General features: G+C 48.6%; 1 protein-coding gene across 3 annotated transcripts in view; it reads left to right on the top strand.

The window, feature by feature from the left end:
* LOC127572454 (receptor-type tyrosine-protein phosphatase alpha-like) overlaps positions 1 to 17,710 on the top strand; it is a 108,528-nt gene that overhangs the window by 48,501 nt on the left and 42,317 nt on the right. For 2 of the 3 annotated variants that reach the window (XM_052019734.1, XM_052019733.1), the window contains 5 exons: positions 481 to 696; positions 1,331 to 1,732; positions 7,900 to 7,997; positions 8,694 to 8,886; positions 17,139 to 17,238. In XM_052019734.1, the coding sequence (XP_051875694.1) occupies positions 1,351 to 1,732; positions 7,900 to 7,997; positions 8,694 to 8,886; positions 17,139 to 17,238 (773 nt within the window). In that variant the 5' untranslated portion in view covers positions 481 to 696; positions 1,331 to 1,350. Of the gene's footprint in view, positions 1 to 480; positions 697 to 1,330; positions 1,733 to 2,130; positions 2,375 to 7,899; positions 7,998 to 8,693; positions 8,887 to 17,138; positions 17,239 to 17,710 lie in introns of those variants that run through there. The other variant, XM_052019735.1, reaches the window with a different exon arrangement.

Raw genomic sequence — 17,710 nt, 5'->3', positions numbered from 1 at the left:
ACCAGTGATGAAGGCAGAACAATATACCCCTGAGTCAGGATGGTGAGAAACCTGGAGGGGAACCTGTGGGTGGTGGTCAGAGGTCCCTGGTGTTGCCGTGGATTGTGCATCCGGACATTGGGTCTTGCTCCCAGCTGGAGCAGTGCAGGGATGTTCACCTGCTCAAAGATACCTCTTCAGAGAAAGGCTGGAACTTCCTGAAACCATCCCAGCTCGCTGCCATAATCCGGCATCAACGTCGTTGGAAGCTGCTCAGCGGACAGACACTCCTGATGTCAAACTATAATGAGCTTCATGTTGGGATTATTGGAACACTCGGGATATCCCCAGAACTCTTACACACTCAGGGATAGTTCTTACACCATCACAAAGAATTCCCAAGGGTTTTGCACATGCACACACTTGCCGTAGGTGTTACACACTGACAGGGCTTTCCCTCTCTCTCACTGTGCTGGTTCTCACTCCTCTTGCTTCCTGCAGGTGTTGCAGGTGATCACTGTGAGCCAGATCCGCTCCTGAACCTGAAAGCAGAACCCCTGGGAACCTTCTTCCGTCAGGACAACTCCTTCAACATCATCTGCAAATCTGGATTCCTGCCCATTAACTTCTCTGGTCTTAAGAGAGTCAAATGTATCAACGGACGCTGGTACGACAGTCAGCAAGCAACCGTCAGACTGCAGGACTTGCAGTGTCAGAGTGAGTGCCACAGTGGTGCAGCGGGTAAAGCTCCAGAGACCTTAGTTCAACCTGACCTCCAGCACTGTCTGCGTGGAGTTTGCACGTTCTCCCTGTGACCGCGTGAGTTTCCCCCGGGTGCTCCGATTTCCTCCCACGTCCGAAAGACGTGCGGGTCAGTGGGTTAATGGCGTATGAGATCAGATAATGGCCCTGAGTGGGTGGATGTGGGATCAGACTGTGCACCTCGGTAGGAGTGGGATTAGACTGTGCACCTCAGTGAGTGTGGGATCAGACTGTGCACAGTGGGTGGGAGTGGGATCAGACTGTGCACCTCGGTGAGTGTGGGATCACAATGAGCCTCAGTGAGTGGAATGGGTTTGGAACGTGCCCCGTGGTCGGAATTGGATCAGGTTGTGACTCTCAGTGGGTGGAGTGGGATTGGACTGTGCCCTACAGAGCACGTGGCATCGAACCATGCCCTGGAATCAGGCTGGACCTTGCCTGAAGATCTGACTGTGATTCCTGGTGTTTATGGGATTGGACTGTGCCCCAGGACTGGGCCAGACGTTGTCCTGGGATTGGACCGTGCCTCACGGTGTTTATGGGGTCGGACCATGCCCTCGGCTCATTGTGTGAACCTTGCCTTTCACAGCACCGCCGACATTCACCAAGATGAGTGTTTCTGCCTCCGCGAACAGCATCACCCTGCAGGGTAGCTTCAGCCATTGTCCCAGGACCACCAGTGATGCTCCCAAACTCAACGTCCAGCTCGACTGCACCTGGTCTCAGAGTTACTATCCACGCTGTAAATCTAGCAAGCCCAGCACCAGCGAAGTCTGGCCCCTCTGTAGCTTGAATCTGTATAACTTGACCTGCAAAAATCTTCGGCCCTACGCCGAGTACTGCATCCAACTCGCCATCATTTACTCTGCTCCCAGCTCACCTTCCGGATTTGGTTCTCCGTACTTAGGCCATGGAAGCATACGTGATACCAAAATCATGCGAAATTTCTTGGTCCCAGTTCACACACCCTTGGTAAACACCCGCCAAGCAGGTGAGGAGGGTGATTAAAGCTGCATCAGGATGCCTCCAGCCGTGAACCAGGCGGCTCAGGCACTGGGATTGCTGCATGTGCCAACAGTTCTCCAGCAACTGTGTGTGCCCAGGGCTGGGGAGAGGGAGAGGGCATGGGCTGTGGGACAGGAAGGAAGCTGCCATTGGGCATTGCTGGAGCAGAGGAGGAGGGCTGAAGGCAGAGTGAGAGTGAGGTGAATCATCAGAGTGACGCAACTGGCTGAGATGGTCCTCCAATTCGTTCTCGAAGTGCAGGCACCGTTAGCAAGGCCAAAATCTATTGCCTATCCCTAATTGCCCTTGAGAAGATGGATCAACTTCAAGAGGGGTTTTTAAAGCAGTACGTAGTGTCCTACTAGGATAATGGCTGTACTCAACCTTGCCTCAGGGAATGAGGACGAGCAAGTGGTGAAGGTGTCTGTCGAGGAACCCTTTGGGCACAGTGACCATTGTTCAGTAAGATGGAGACACAAGAGACTGAGATGCTGGAATCTGGGGCAAAAAATGAGCTGCTGGAGGAACTCAGCAGGTCAGGCAGCGTCCATGGAGGGACAGTTGATGTTTTGATTTCAGAATCTTCATCAGTTCAGTAAGATCCAAAGTAGTAATGGAAAAAGATCAGGTTAGTCCTAGAGTTAATGTCTTAAATTGGGGGGAGGCTGATTTCAACAAAGGCAGGATCTGGCAAGTGTAGATTGGGAGCAGCCACTCAAGGGAAAAACAACATCTGATAAGTGAGAGATGTTTAAGTAAGAGTTCAGAGTCAGCAGGTCCCTTCAAGGGTAAGAAGTAAAAATAGTAAGATTAGGGAACCTTGGTTAACAAAGGTTTAATCAGAAACAAGAAGGAAACATACGTCAACTATAGACAATTGGTTTGTAGTGAGGCCCTAGAGGGGATGTAGGAGAGAACTTAAGAAAGAAATTAAGAGAGGAAAAAGAGGACACCAAATGGCCCTGGCTCGCAGGATTAAGAAGAATTCCAAAACAAGAGGGTAGTTTGGACTCCTTGGACTCTGTCTTTATCTCTCGTTGTCTTGGTGTAGCAGCCAACATAATCAAAGACCCCACCCACCCGGGACATTCTCTCTTCTCTCCTCTTCCATCGGGTAGAAGATACAGGAGCCTGAGGGCACGTACCACCAGACTTAAGGACAGCTTCTACCCCACTGTGATAAGACTATTGAACGGTTCCCTTATACAATGAGATGGACTCTGACCTCACGATCTACCTTGTTGTGACCTTGCACCTTATTGCACTGCACTTTCTCTGTAGCTGTGACACTTTACTCTGTACTGTTATTGTTTTTACTTGTACTACATCAATGCACTTTGTACTAACCCAATGTAACTGCACTGTGCAATGAATTGACCTGTACGATCGGTTTGTAAGACAAGTTTTTCACTGGACCTCGGTACAAGTGACAATAATAAACCAATCCCAATACCAATAGTTCAGGAAAGAGTAGGTGCCCTCAGAGACCAAAAAGGAAGTCTTAGTGTGGAGCCAGGGGACATGAGCAAGGAGCTCAGTGAATACTTCTCATCAGTGTTCACCAAGGAGAAGGACATAGAGGATGGAGTGTTGGGGTGGGATCTGCTGTTATTGATTGGTAAAGGGTTTAAGGGTTACGGGGATAAAGCAGCAGAATGGGGTTGAAAAAAAATCAGCCATGATTGAATGGCAGAGCAGACTCAATGGGCCGAATAGCCTAATTCTGCTGCATCTTATGCTCTAATCGTCTCATTCTGGAACATGTCTGTTTCAGGGAGGAGGAAGTATTAGAGATATCAGCAAACATTAGGGTGGATAAATCCCCAGGGCCTGATGGGATCTACCCCAGGATGCTAAGGGAAGGAAGGGAGGAGATTACTGTCTCTTAGTTAGCCTAGGGTAAAGTACGTGGAGACTGGAGGATAACTAATGCTGCTCCCATATTCAAGAAGGGCAGTAGGCATAAGCCAGGAAACTACAGGCTTGTGAGCCTCACATCAACAGCAGGAAATTACTGGAAAAAAATTCTAGGGACAGAATTTATGTTCAGTTGGAAAGGCAGGGACTGATTAGGGAGTCAACGTGATCTTGAGCAGGGAAATCCTGTCAGTGAATTTTTTGAGAGGTAACTAAGAAAAGTGATGAAGGCAGGGCAGGAGACATAGTTTATATGGACTTCAACAAGGCTGTTGTCCTGCATCATAGGCTGATTCAGAAGGTTAGGGCATTGGAGGAGGGCTTCTCTGACAAGAAGTCTGTAACCAGTGGTGTACCGCTGGGATCAGTGCTGGGACCTTTGTTGTTTGTCATATATATACATTGGTACTGGTATTGGTTTATTATTGTCACTTGTACCAAGGTACAGTGAAAAACTTGTCTTACAAACCGATCGTACAGGTCAATTCATTACACAGTGCAGTTACATTGAGTTAGTACAGAGTGCATTGATGTAGTACAGGTAAAAACAATAACAGTACAGAGTAAAGTGTCACAGCTACAGAGAAAGTGCAGTGCAATAAGGTGCAAGGTCACAACAAGGTAGATCGTGAGGTCAGAGTCCATCTCATTGTATAAGGGAACCGTTCAATAGTCTTATCACAGTGGGGTAGAAGCTGTCCTTAAGTCTGGTGGTACGTGCCCTCAGGCTCCTGTATCTTCTACCCGATGGAAGAGGAGAGAAGAGAGAATGTCCCGGGTGGGTGGGGTCTTTGATTATGCTGGCTGCTACACCAAGACAGCGAGAGGTAAAAACAGAGTCCAAGGAGGGGAGGCTGGTGTCCATGATGCGCTGGGCTGTGTCTACAACTCTCTGCCGTTTCTTGCGGTCCTGGGCAGAGCAGTTGCCGTACCAAGCCATGATACATCCAGATAGGATGCTTTCTAAAAGTTGGTGAGAGTCAAAGAGGACAAACCAAATTTCTTCAGCCTCCTGAGGAAGTAGAGGCGCTGGTGAGCTTTCTTGGCCATGGCATCTACGTGATTTGACCAGGACAGGCTGTTGGTGATGTTCACTCCTAGGAACTTGAAGCTCTCAACCCTCTCAGCCTCAGCACCATTGATGTAGACAGGTGCATGTGCACTGCCCCCTTTCCTGGTCAATGACCAGCTCTTTTGTTTTGCTGACATTGAGGGAAAGGTTGTTGTCATGACACCATTCCACTAAGCTCTCTATCTCCTTCCTGTGCTCCGACTCATCGCTGTTAAGGATACAGCCTACAACAGTGGTATCATCTGCAAACTTGTAGATGGAGTTAGAGCAGAATCTGGCCACACAGTCGTGAGTGTATAGGGAGTAGAGTAGAGGGCTGAGGACACAGCCTTGTGGGGCACCAGTGTTGAGGATAATCGTGCTGGAGGTATTGCTGCCGATCCTCACTGATTGTGGTCTGTTGGTTAGAAAGTCAAGGATCCAGTTACAGAGGGAGGTGTTGAGTCCTAGGTCTCGGAGTTTGGTGACAAGCTTGCTTGGGATTATTGTACTGAAGGCAGAGCTGTAGTCAATAAACAACAGTCTAACGTAGGTTAGACTACGTTAGTCTGACAGCAGTGTTGATGGAGTGATTAGTAAGTCTGCTGACAACACAAAAACTCATGGAATAGTAGATACCACAGAAGGTTGTCTAAGGACACATAGGGACATAGAACATTTGGAAAGTTGGGCAGAGCAGTAGCAGGTGAAATTAATCCAGACTAGTGTGAGCTAATGCACTTTGGGACATCGATTATTAACAGACTTATATAGTAAACAGTCGGGACCTCAGGAGAGTTGATGTACAGAGAGACCTTGAGGTGCAAGTTCATAGTTCTTCGAAAGTGGCGATACAGATGCATCGGGTGGTGAAGAAGGCATTTGATATACTTAGCTTCATAGGCTGAAGCATTGAGTATAAGAGTTGGAACGTCACGTTGCAGCTGTACAAAACATTGGCCACACTTGGGGTATTGTGAACAGTTCTGACCGACACACTACAGGAACGATGTGGTAGCAATAGAGAGCATGCAGAAGAGATTCCCCAGAGTGTTGCCTGGAATGGAGGGTTTTACTTACCAGGAGAGATTGGACAGGCTGGCTTTATTCTCACTGAAACCTGTAGAGGTTTATAAAACTATGAGGGGGATAGATAGCCTGACATAGAGGGACATAGAACATTTAGAGAGTTGGGCAGAGCAGTAGCAGGTGAAATTAATCCAGACTAGTGTGAGCTAATGCACTTTGGGACATCGATTATTAACAGACTTATATAGGGACCTCAGGAGAGTTTTTTTTCCAAAAGTGGGACAGTCTAAAACAAGTTTTAGTCTAAAACAGTTTTAAGGTGAGAGGGGAAAGATTTAAAGGGGACCCAAGAGGAAGTGTTCCACATGGAAGGTGGTAGTGCCCGGAACGAGCTGCCAGAGGAGGTGGTGGGAACTGGTACGATTACAATGTTTAAACCACATTTGGACAGGTACTCAGATAGAAAAGGAGTAGAGGGATATGGGCCTAATGGGGGCAAATGGGATAAACAGAGATAGGCATCAGAGTCAGCATGGATGAGTTGGGCCAAAGGGCCTGTTTCTTTGCTGTACAGCTGTGATTCTATATATTTCCAAGTTTGGTTGACTTTTCTGAAGAGGTGACCAAGGAGGTAGATGAGGGGACTGTGGTGATGTTGTCTACATGGACTTCAGCAAGGTCCTTGACAAGGTGCTGCATCATCAGCTATTCCCGAAAGTCGGATCATATGGGATCCAAGGTGAGCAAGCCAACTGGATGCAAGATTTGGCTTTGATGGCAGGAGACTGTAGTGGAGGGTTGTTTATCAGACCAGAGGCCTGTGAGCAGCAGTGTGCCACAGGGATCGGTACGGGGTCTGCCCGTGTGCCACAGGGATCGGTACGGGGTCTGCTATTGAGGGTCATTTATATTAACAACCTGGATGAGAATGTAGGTGGCAGCGTTTGTACGTTTGCAGATGACAGTAAAATTGTGGTCTAGTGGACAGTGACGAAGGGTATCTAAGATCACAACAGGATCTTGGTCAACTGGGCCAGCTGCTGAGGAATGGCAGATGGAGTTTAATTCAGATAAATGTAATGTGTTGCATTTTAGTAAGACAAGCCAGGGCAGGATGTACGCAATAAATAGTAGGGCCCTGGGGAGTGTTGGAGGACAGAGAGACTTCAGGTGCAGCTACAAAGTTCCTTGGAAGTGGTAACACAGGTAGACAACATGGTGAAAAAGGCACATTTGACCTCATTGATCAGAATACTGAGTGCAGGGGATGGGACACCATGTTACAGCAGGATAAGATGTTGGTGAGGCCACATATGGAGGACTGCATGCAGTTCTGGTCGCCCTGCTATAGGAAGGTGTCATTAAACTGAAGAGGGTGCAGAAAGGGTTTATGAGGCGGTTACCGGGACTGGAGGGCTTGGGTTATAAGGAGAGACTGGAGAAGCCAGAACATTTCTCCCTGGAGCAAAGGAGGCTGAGGGGTGACCGTATAGAGGTTTATAAAATCATGAGGGGCAGAGATAAGGTGAATGGCCAACCCAGGGGAGTCTACAACCAGAGGGCACAGGTTTAAAGTGAGAGGGGAAAGACTTAAAAGGGACCTGAGGGGCAACTGTTTCATGCAGAGGGTGGTGAGTGTGTGGGACGAGCTGCCAGAGGGAGTGGGTGAGGCAGGTACAGTTCTGACATTTAAAAGACATTTGGACAGTTACTCGGATAGGAAAGGTTTAGGTGGACCAAATGCAGGCAAATGGGACGCACTCAGGTAGGCACGTTGGTCAGCACGGAGGAGTGGGCCGACGGGCCTGTTTCTGTTCTCTATGACTCTACAAGTCAGGACAGTGAGTGGGTGGTGGTATCCCCCTACACCTGCTGCCCTTGGTCTCAGAGGTATAGGTGGCGGGTTTGGGAGGTGCTGTCAGAATTGCCTGCATACACTTTGTGGATGGTACACACTGCGGTCATAGTGTGCAGTGGGGGAGGTGGGTGGGATCACCCCGGGGCTGGGTCCAGCTGCAGGCAAGCCAGTCAGCAGTGGCGGTGGGGTCTGTGGTGGTCTGGTGATGTGCCAGAGTTGAGATGGAGCCTGACCACTGGCAGTGCTGGCTGTCGTGTGAACTCATCTCCTTACCTCTTTACTGTTTCTCTGATCCCAGTGCCAATTAAACCCCGGTTGCTGGTCCTGGACATGGACAAGCGGAAAATTAAGTGGGAGTTACAGGATCAATGCAGCGGCCCAGTTCATGGGTATCAGGTGCGTCTAGACCTCTTCTACAGCAGAAGATCATCCCTCTGTCTATATGGCATGGTAGCGTAGCGGTTAGTGTAACGCTTTACAACACCAGTGACCCGGGTTCAATTCCTGCCGCTGTCTGTAAGGAGTTTGTACGTTCTCCCCGTGTCTGCGTGGGTTTCCTCTGGGTGCTCCGGTTTCCTCCCACATTCCAAAGACATACGGGTTAGGAAGTTGTGGGCGTGCTTTGTTGGCGCCAGAATCGTGGCGACACTTGCGGGCTGCCCCCAGAACACTGCGCAAAAGATGCATTTCACTGTGTGTTTCGATGTACATGTGACTAATAAAGAAATCTTATGTTACCTTGTCTGTCTCCCCCTCCATCTGCCTACCTCCCCCCTCTGTCTGCCTCCAGCTACCTCCCCTTGTCCCTCCCTGGTCTCTCCACCCTATATCCCTCCATCTCCAACCCATGCCTTTCCCCCATCCTCTCTCTGCTCCCTGTCTATCCTTGTCTCACCCCCTCTGTCCTGTCTTCCCCTCTGCTTATCAGTCCTCTCTGTACCCCCGTCCCCCCCCTTACCCTGCTCTGTACCTCTCGTCCCCCATCTGCCACCTCTCTTTCCCCCTTCCTCCATCCCCGTCTGTTTCCACCTCCCCTCGGTCCAGTCAAAGTCTACAGCTGATAGCCCTGGTGTTCTCCTTTTCTCCCTGCAGTTGACCATTGTTGGATCAAGATCCTACAACTCCTCGTTCTATTTTGAAGAAGTGTTGACTTTGAATGCCAGTACATTGTCAGTAGAAGATTATAACTTTGAATGTGCTACGACCTACAACATCACTCTGCAAGCTCGCAACTTGGCGGGCCTTGGTGAAAAATATGAGTCAACAAGGCATTCTTCTGCTAAAGGTCAGTCTGTGCATTTGGCCACTGAACCCAGAACACTCACGGTTCATTGTATCAGCACCTCCAGCAGGGACTGGTAGCCCTGAGGCAGCCACAGTTAGAGTCATACAGCATGGAAGCAGGCCCCTGGCACACTGAATGACTGACAAGCATCAGTCACCCATCTACATTTACCCCAAATTCCCATCAATTCCGCTCTCCTCCTCCCCACAACCTCTACACAAACACATAATTCGGCTGCTCACATCTACACTAGGGGCAGATTAACCTGTCAAACTGCATGGATTTGGGATGTGGAAGGAAACCCATGCGGTCACAGGGAGAACGTGCAGACTCCACACAGACAGCACTGGAGGTCAGATTCGAACCAGGGTCTCTGGAGTTGTGAGATAGCTGCACTACCTGCTGCATGACTGAACTGCCCTGTGAATGCCGTTAGTGTGATTTTGTATGGAGTGTGGGGCTCACAGTGATGTCAGAGGAGTCGCTGAGACTTGAAAGGGGGTGAGGGAAATGGGGCAAGTGTGTGGAATGACTTCAGTTGACAACAAGCAGTACTTCACCCGGTGATAATAAACCTGATTCAGTTTCGCTTCCAGCACCCCTGGTTAAACTGAAGTGAATTGACATCAGTGGTTGGAATCATACCTCACACGAAGGAAGATGGTGTGGTTTTAGAGTCGTACAACGCAGAAACAGGCCCTTCGGCCCACCACATCCATGCTGACCATTTTTGCCCATTTGTCCACATCAGGACCGTAATCAGGACCCAATCAGGATCATAATAACCGTAATCAGGACTGTAATCACCGTAAGGACCATAATCACTGTAATAACCGTAAGGACTGTAATAACTGTAATCAGGACCGTAAACAGGACCAAATCCCATTTGCCCACATCAGGACCATATCCTTCTCTGCCTTGTCTCTTCAAGTGTCTGTCTAAACATAGTAAAAGTTTCTAATTCCACCACTTCCTCTGGCAGCAAGTTCCAGATATCAATCACACTCTCTGTAAAAATCCTACCCCTCAGATCTCCCCTAAAACAGGAGGTTTGCTGGTGCTACTTGGGAGAATTTAAACTAGTTCATCAGGGGGATGGGGACCAGAGCATCAGGTCAGAAAGTGGAGGGATTGAGAGGAAGGTAGATGTCAGGACCAGTAAGTCTGTAAGGAAGGACAGGCAGGAGCAAGGTAATAGACACAATGGGACTGACAGGGTGAAGTGTGTGTATTTTAATGCAAGGAGTATTAAGGATGAGGGTGATGAACTCAGAGCACGGAACAGTACACGGAACAACGATGTTGTGGCCACTACAAAAACTTGGTTGAGGGAGGGACAGGACTGAATGTTCCAGGGTTTCGATGTTTTAGAAAAGATAGAGAGGGAGGTAAAAGTGGGTTGGGGGGAGTTGCACGACTAATCAGGGACAACATCACAGCTGTATTCCATGGGGACTGAGCCCTCCGTTATCTGCCATATGAGTAGAACTCAAAAATTAGAAAGGTGCAATCACTCTGATGGGATTATACTTCAGACCCCTGAATAGCCACCGGGACATTGAGGAACAGATAGGTAGGCAGATTAGGGAAAGGTGTAAAACCAACAGGGTTGTTGTCTTGAGTGACTTCAACTTCCTCCTAAGTGCAAGAGGTTTAGACGGGTCAGAATTTATTTGGTGCATCCAGGAGGGTTTCTTAAATCAGTATGTAGATGATCCAACAAGAGGAGGGGCCGTACTGGACCTGGTGTTGGGTAACGAGCCTGGCCTGGTGACTGACCTTTCAGTGGGAGAACAGTCGGGGAACAGTGACCACAACTCCTTAAGTTTTAAAATGGCTATCGATAAGGATTATATATTGACCTTGCGGAAGAGTATTAAATTGGAACAGGGAAAATTACAGGAGCATTGGGCAGGAGCTCGGGACGGTTAATTGGGAACAGCTGTTTTTGGGCAAGTCCACATCGGACATGTGGAGGGTGGTTAAAGACCGACTGCACAGAGTGCAGGACAGGGATGTTCCAGTAAGAAGGAAGGCAAGGTAAGGGAACCTTGAACTTCAAGAGAGGTGGTGAATTTAGTCAAGAAGGAAAAGGAAGCGCGTGCAAGGTCTAGGAAGCTAAAATCAAATGGAGCCCTTGAGGATTATAAAGAAGCTAGAAAAGAACACAAGAAGGGAGTTAGGAGAGCAAGGAGGGGTCATTGAAAACTCCCTGGCAAGTAAGATTGAAGAGAATCCCAAGGCGTTCTACACATACATCAAGAGCAAGACGATAACTAGGGAGAGCGTAGGACCACTCAAGGATAAAGGAGGGAACATGTGCTTGGAGGCAGAGGATGTGAGTGAGTTGCTAAATGAGTACTTTGCATCAGTATTTACCAAAGAGAAGGATGTGAAGGACAGGGAGATCAGTGCGGAGCGTGCTAATATGCTAGTGCATTTTGAAGTAAAGAAAGAGGTGGTGTTGGGTCTCTTAAAGAGCATTAAGGTGGATGTCCCCAGGGCCTGATGGGATATACCCCAGGTTATTGAGAGAGGCAAGAGATGAGATTGCTGGGGCCTTGACCAATATCTTCATGTCCTCTCCAGCCACAGGTGAGGTCCCGGAGGACTGGCAAGTAGCTAATGTTGTTCTGTTATTCAAGAAGGGAAACAGGGATAATCCTGGTAACTATAGACCAGTGAGTCTTACGTCAGTGGTGGGGAAGTTACTGGAGAGGATTCTTAAGGATAGGATTTAAGAGCATTTGGAAAAGTGTGGCCTAATTAGGGACAGTCAGCATGACTTTGTGCAGGGCAAGTCATGTCTTACTAACTTGATTGAGTTTTTCAAAGAGTTGATGAAGGTTATTGATGAAGGTAGGGTTGTCTACATGGATTTCAGTAAGGCATTTGATAAGATCCCACATGGGAGGCTCATCCAGAAGATTAAGATGCATGAGAACCACAGTGAATTGGCCATTTGGAATCAGAATTGGCTTGCCCGTAGAAGACAGAGGGTAGCGGTTGATGGGTCTTATTCTGGCTGGGGGTCTGTGACCAGTGGTGTTCCTCAGGGATCCGTACTGGGACCTCTGCTGTTTGTGATGTATATAAACGACCTGGATGAAAATGTAGATGGGTGGATTAGTAAGTTCACAGATGATACAAAGATCGGAGGTGTTGTGGATAGTGTAGAAGTTGCCAAAGGATACAGCGGGATATAGATAAGCTGCAAATATCACGGAAAAATGGCAGATGGAGTTCAACCCGGCCAAATGTGAAGTGTTGTACTTTGGGAGATCAAAGGTACAGGGACAGTTCATTGTTAATGGCAGGACCCTTAACAGTGTTGATGAGCAGAGGGAACTTGGGGTCCAGGTCCATAGCTCCCTGAAAGTAACTGAAAAAGTTGATAGGGTGGTACGGCATGCTTTCCTTTATTAGTCGAGGCACTGAGTTCAAGAGTCAGGAAGTTATGTTGCAGATTTATAAAACTCTGGTCAGGCTGCATCTGGAGTATTGCATTAAATTCTGGTTGTCCCATTATAGGAAGGATGTGGAGGCTTTGGAGAGGGTGCAGAAGAGGTTCACCAGGATGCTGCCTGGATTAGAGGGCATGTGCTACGAGGAGGGGTTGGACAAACATGTTTTGTTCTCTCTGGAGCAGTGGAGGCTGAGGGGAGATCTGATAGAGGTTTATAAGATTATGAGAGATGTAGATAAAGTTCAAAGGAGATGTGTGGGACAGGTTTTTTACACAGAGAGTGGTAGGTGACTGGATTGTGCTGCCAGGTGTGGTGGTGAAGGCAGATATGATAAAGGCCTTTAAGAGGCTCTTATATGGGCACATGAATGTTTCACAGAACACCTGCACTCCGTCCGTAACCACGACCTGCATCTCCCCGTGCAGTCACTTCAGCTCCCCCTCCCACACTATCACTGATATGTCAGTCCTCGGCCTCCTCCACTGCCGGGAGAATTCCAAGCACAAAATGGAGGAACAGCACCTCATTCTCCCACTTTAGGTAATCCCCACCCCCCTTCCCCACCCCCCCTTCCCCACACCCCCCCCCACCCCCCACCATGCTTCTTCTCTGCTTCCCATTTACTGTATAAATCCTACCCCAATATGCATCACTTGCACTAAATTCCATCTGCCAGTGCTCCACCCAACCTTCCAGCCGATCCATGTCCTGCTGTGGCCTTAGACAACGTGCTTCACTATCCACCACACCATCATCTTTTGTGTCATCTGCAAACTTACTAATTGTTCCTCCTACATTCATGTCCAAGTAATTAACATATGGCACAAACAACAACAATCCCTGTGGAGCACCATGGTCACAGAAACACCTTTCACCACTGAAGTGGGATGTTCACTGATGATTGTGCACTGTTCAATTCCATTCACAACTCCTCAGGAACTGAAGCAATCCATGCATGCAGCAAGGCATTAGAAACAAAATGGTGGCAATCATGTTGCTGCGGGTCTACTCTAGTCCTCCAAACAGTCATCAAGAGCAGATATGTGGACAGTGAGTAACTTTTCCTCACAGCAAAAGTGTCTACGACCATGGAGCCAAAGACAATAGGAGCAGGAGTTGACCACCAGGCCCCTCAAGCCTGCCCCACCATTCACAGTGATCGTGGCTGATCTGTGCTGGCCTCAGCTGCTCTTCTGTGCCTGTTCCCCATTACCCTCAATTCCTCGATCTTTCAAATAGACAATCTCTACTTTAATTATATCGAATGATCCAGCTTCCTCCACCTTAGGGGCAGAGAATTCCAGAGATTCACCACCTTCTGAGGGAAGAAATTTCTATACACCTCAGTTTTAAATGACCTTCCCCTTGTTTTGTAGCTATGTCCCTTGTTCGAGGCTCTACCGCAAGTGAAAACATCTCAACATCTACCCTGTCAAGTCCCATTAGGATCTTATATTTTTGAATAAGGTCACCCCTCATTCTTCTAAACTCCAATAACAACCCAAACTGTCTAGCCTCTCTTTATAGGTTAACCTCGTCCCAGGAATTAGCCTGGTGAATCTCCTTCGGACGGCTCTGATGTTACTATATCCTTTTTTAGGTATAGGGACCGAAAGTGTATACAGTATTCCAGGTGTGGCCTCACCAACACCCTGTACAACAGCAACAAAACCTCCCTGTTCTTAAACTCCAAACTCTTTGCAGGAAAAGCCAACTCCTGTCAGACCTGCCTGCTAACCTGTAGTGATTCATGCACTAGGACACCTGGATCCCTCCTGGATCCCTCTCACCTTCACTCACTTTCAGTCTCTCTCCATTTAGGTAAGAATCTGCCCTTTGATTCCTCTTATCAAAATACATGACCTCAACTTCCCCACGTTAAACATTAGGGCATTCCCCTAGATTATATGGGTGGCAAGAGAACAGAGAGTTGGTGAGGATGTGAGAGGGAAAATGGGTTTGGAGTAGATAGACTCAGGTGTGAAGAAACAGAGTGATTTCAGAGGGCATGTCCACCGATTCCTGAAAGCAGCGGAACATGGATAGAACTTAGAACTAAAAGGGGATGATCACTTTGATTGTACAAAAGGCTCCCCAGTATTCAGTGGGAATTAGTCATATACAGTATGTTAATGATTTGGATGCGAGTTTAGTTGCCATGATTAGTGAGTTTGTGGATGGCACCAAATTTGGTATAGAGGACAGTGAAGAAGGTTGTCTAAGGTTACAACTGGATCTGGATCAACCAGATAGGCCAAAGTGGCCAAGGAACGGTAGATGGAATTTAACTTGGACAAATGCAAAGTGTTGCATTTTGAGAAGTTAAACCAGGGCTGGACTTGCACATTGGCAGGGCCCTGGGGGGTGTTGTAGAACATAGAACATAGTTCCCTAAAAGTGGTGACATACATGGGTAGGTGGGGCAGTAAAGAAGGCATTTGGCACACTTGCCTTTGTCATTCAGGGCACTGAGTACAGGAGTTGGGATGCCGTGTGACAACTGTGCAGGATGTTGGTGAGGCCACACTTGGCGTATTGTGTGTAGTTCTGGAGGGATGTGGGCCAAATACAGACAAATGGGACCAGCTCAGGTAGGCACGTTAGTGGGCAGGGAGAGGTTGGGCTGAAGGGTCTGTTTCTCTGCTTTCACTCTATGACTCTAAACGTTTCCTATCCATGTATCTGTGCGTGTCCTTTAAAGGTTGTAACTGTACCTGCCTTTACCACTTCCTCTGATTCCGTATCCCCACCACCTTCTGTGAAAATCTTGCCACTGGGGTCACCTTTAAATCTTTTCCCTCTCACCTTAAACCTCTGCACTCTAGTTTTAGACTCCCCTACCCTGGGGAAAAGACTGTGACCTTCCACCCTACCTGTGCCCCTCATGATTTTATAAACCCCTATATGGTCATCCCTCAACCTCCTTCACTCCAGGGAAACGGTCCCGGCCTGTCCTCACAACTCAAGCCCAGCAGTCCTGGTAACATCCTCATGAATCCGCTCTGCCCCCTCTCCAGCTTCATGACGTCCTTCCTACAGCTGGGTGAGCAGAACTGCGCACAACACTCCACATGTTGTCTCACCAGCAATTTGTACATTTATAGAGCAGGGAAACAGGCCCTTCGGCCCAACTGGTCCATGCTGACCAAGCTGCCCCATCCAAGCTAGTCCCATTTGCCAGCGTTTGGCCCACAACCTTCTAAACCTTTCCAATCCATGCACCCATCCAACTGTCATTTAAAAGTTATTATTGTACTTGCCTCAGCCATTTCCTCTGGCAGCTCGTTCCACATGCATACCACCCTGTGTGTAACAAAAGTTGCCTCTCAAGTTCCCCTCTCAAAATCTTTCCCCTCTCACCTTACACCTCTGCCCTCTAGTGCTTGATTCCCCAACCCTGGGATCCACCCTGTCGATGCCCCTGATGATCTTATACACCTCTATCAGGTCACCCCTCAATCTCCGACATTCCAGGGAAGAAAGTCCTGGTCCACACAACCTCTCCTTGTAACTCAGGCCCCCAAGTCCAGGCAACGTCCTGGTAAATCTCTCCTGCACTCTTTCCAGTTTAGTGACATCTTCCTCTAGCAGGGTGACCAGAACTGTGCACAATACTGCAAGTGAGGCCTCACCAACATCTTATATACCTGCAACATAACTTCCCAACTCCTGTACTCAATGGTACTCAATGTACTCAATACAGATGCTGGAACCCCGGTTTGAAACATCGTCAATTCCTTTCCTCCCACAGATGCTGCTTGATCCGCTGAGTTCCTCCAGCAGTTTGTTTGTTGCTCCTATACTCAGTGCCCTGACTGATGAAGGCCAGCGTGTCAAATACCTTCTTCATCACCCTGTCTACCTGTGACACCGCTTTCAGCGAACTCTGCACTTGCACTCCTAGGTCCCCCTGTTCCACAACACTCCCAGGGCCCTACCATTCACTGTACAAGTCCTAGTCTGGTTTCATTTCCTAAAATGCAATTCCTCACATTTATCTGGACTGAAAGCCATTTGCCAGTCCTCAGCCCACACACCCAGCTGATCAAGATCCTCCTGTAACTTTTCATAACCTTCCACACTGCAACACCAGCTATTTCAGTAGCATTCGCAAACTTACTAACCCTGCCTTGTACAAGTTTCAATATGATGTCACAACTCAAGTACTCAGTGCCCTGACCGATGAAAGCAAGCGTGCCAAACACCTTCTTCACCAGCCTGTCTATCTTTGTCACCACTTTCAGGGAACTATGTACCTGTACCCCTCGATCTCTCTGTTCTACACAGACCCGAAACTTTGACTGCTTCTCTTCCCACGGTTGCTGCCTGACCTGCTGAGTGTTTACAGCATTCTCCGACTTTGTTCTTGATTAATCCCTGCCTCTCTAAATGCAGCTTAATGTTTCCCAATAATAACACTGGCCTATGATAACCTGGCTTATCCCTGTTATCTTTCTTTAATTAAGGCACCACAATTGCTGTTGTCAAATCATCTGGTACCTCAGCTGTGGACAATAAAGATTTTAAATCTGTGTCACGGTCTCAGAAATCTCTTCCCTTTCCTCCCACAGCAGCCTGGGATACATCAGGCCCTGGGGATTTATCCATCTTCAACCACTGAGACATCTAATACCGCCTCCTTTTTAATGACAAGAAGTTCTAGCATTTAGGTGATGTCTGCATGATGTGAATGACTAGACGGCAACACTAAAACCGTGGGCGGTGAGGGGATGGTTAAGGCAGAGTGATTTGCCTGCATCCTGACCGGAATCTCCTTGCTTGCAGACCCACCTGCTCCCATTATTCAAGGTTCGGTTTCAGACCTCACACACTCCAGCGCTGTTATCCGATTTACATCAGTGTCATCACCATGCACAGCAGTCAAGTGAGTACTGCTTCCGTTTATCCTCACCCCCTTCCTTCCTCTCCCTACCTCTCTCCCTCCGCACTCTCTCCCTCCGCACTCTCTCCCTCCGCACTCTCTCCCTCCCCACTCTCTCCCTCCCCACTCTCCCTTCCTTCCTCTCCCTACCTCTCTCCCTCCACACTCTCTCCCTCCTCACTCTCTCCCTCCGCACTCTCTCCCTCCGCACTCTCTCCCTCCACACTCTCTCCCTCCACATTCTCTCCCTCCCCACTCTCTCCCTCCCCACTCTCCCTCCCCAATCTCCCTTCCTTCCTCTCCCTACCTCTCTCCCTCCTCACTCTCTCCCTCCTCACTCTCTCCCTCCCCACTCTCTCCCTCCCCACTCTCCCTTCCTTCCTCTCCCTTCCTTCCTCTCCCTACCTCTCTCCCTCCCCACTCTCTCCCTCCCCACTCTCTCCCTCCCCACTCTCTCCCTCCCCACTCTCTCCCT

Source organism: Pristis pectinata, chromosome 7, assembly GCF_009764475.1.
Source record: "Pristis pectinata isolate sPriPec2 chromosome 7, sPriPec2.1.pri, whole genome shotgun sequence".
In the NCBI taxonomy this organism is placed as follows: domain Eukaryota; kingdom Metazoa; phylum Chordata; class Chondrichthyes; order Rhinopristiformes; family Pristidae; genus Pristis; species Pristis pectinata.
This window is presented reverse-complemented; position numbering and strand designations above follow the sequence as displayed.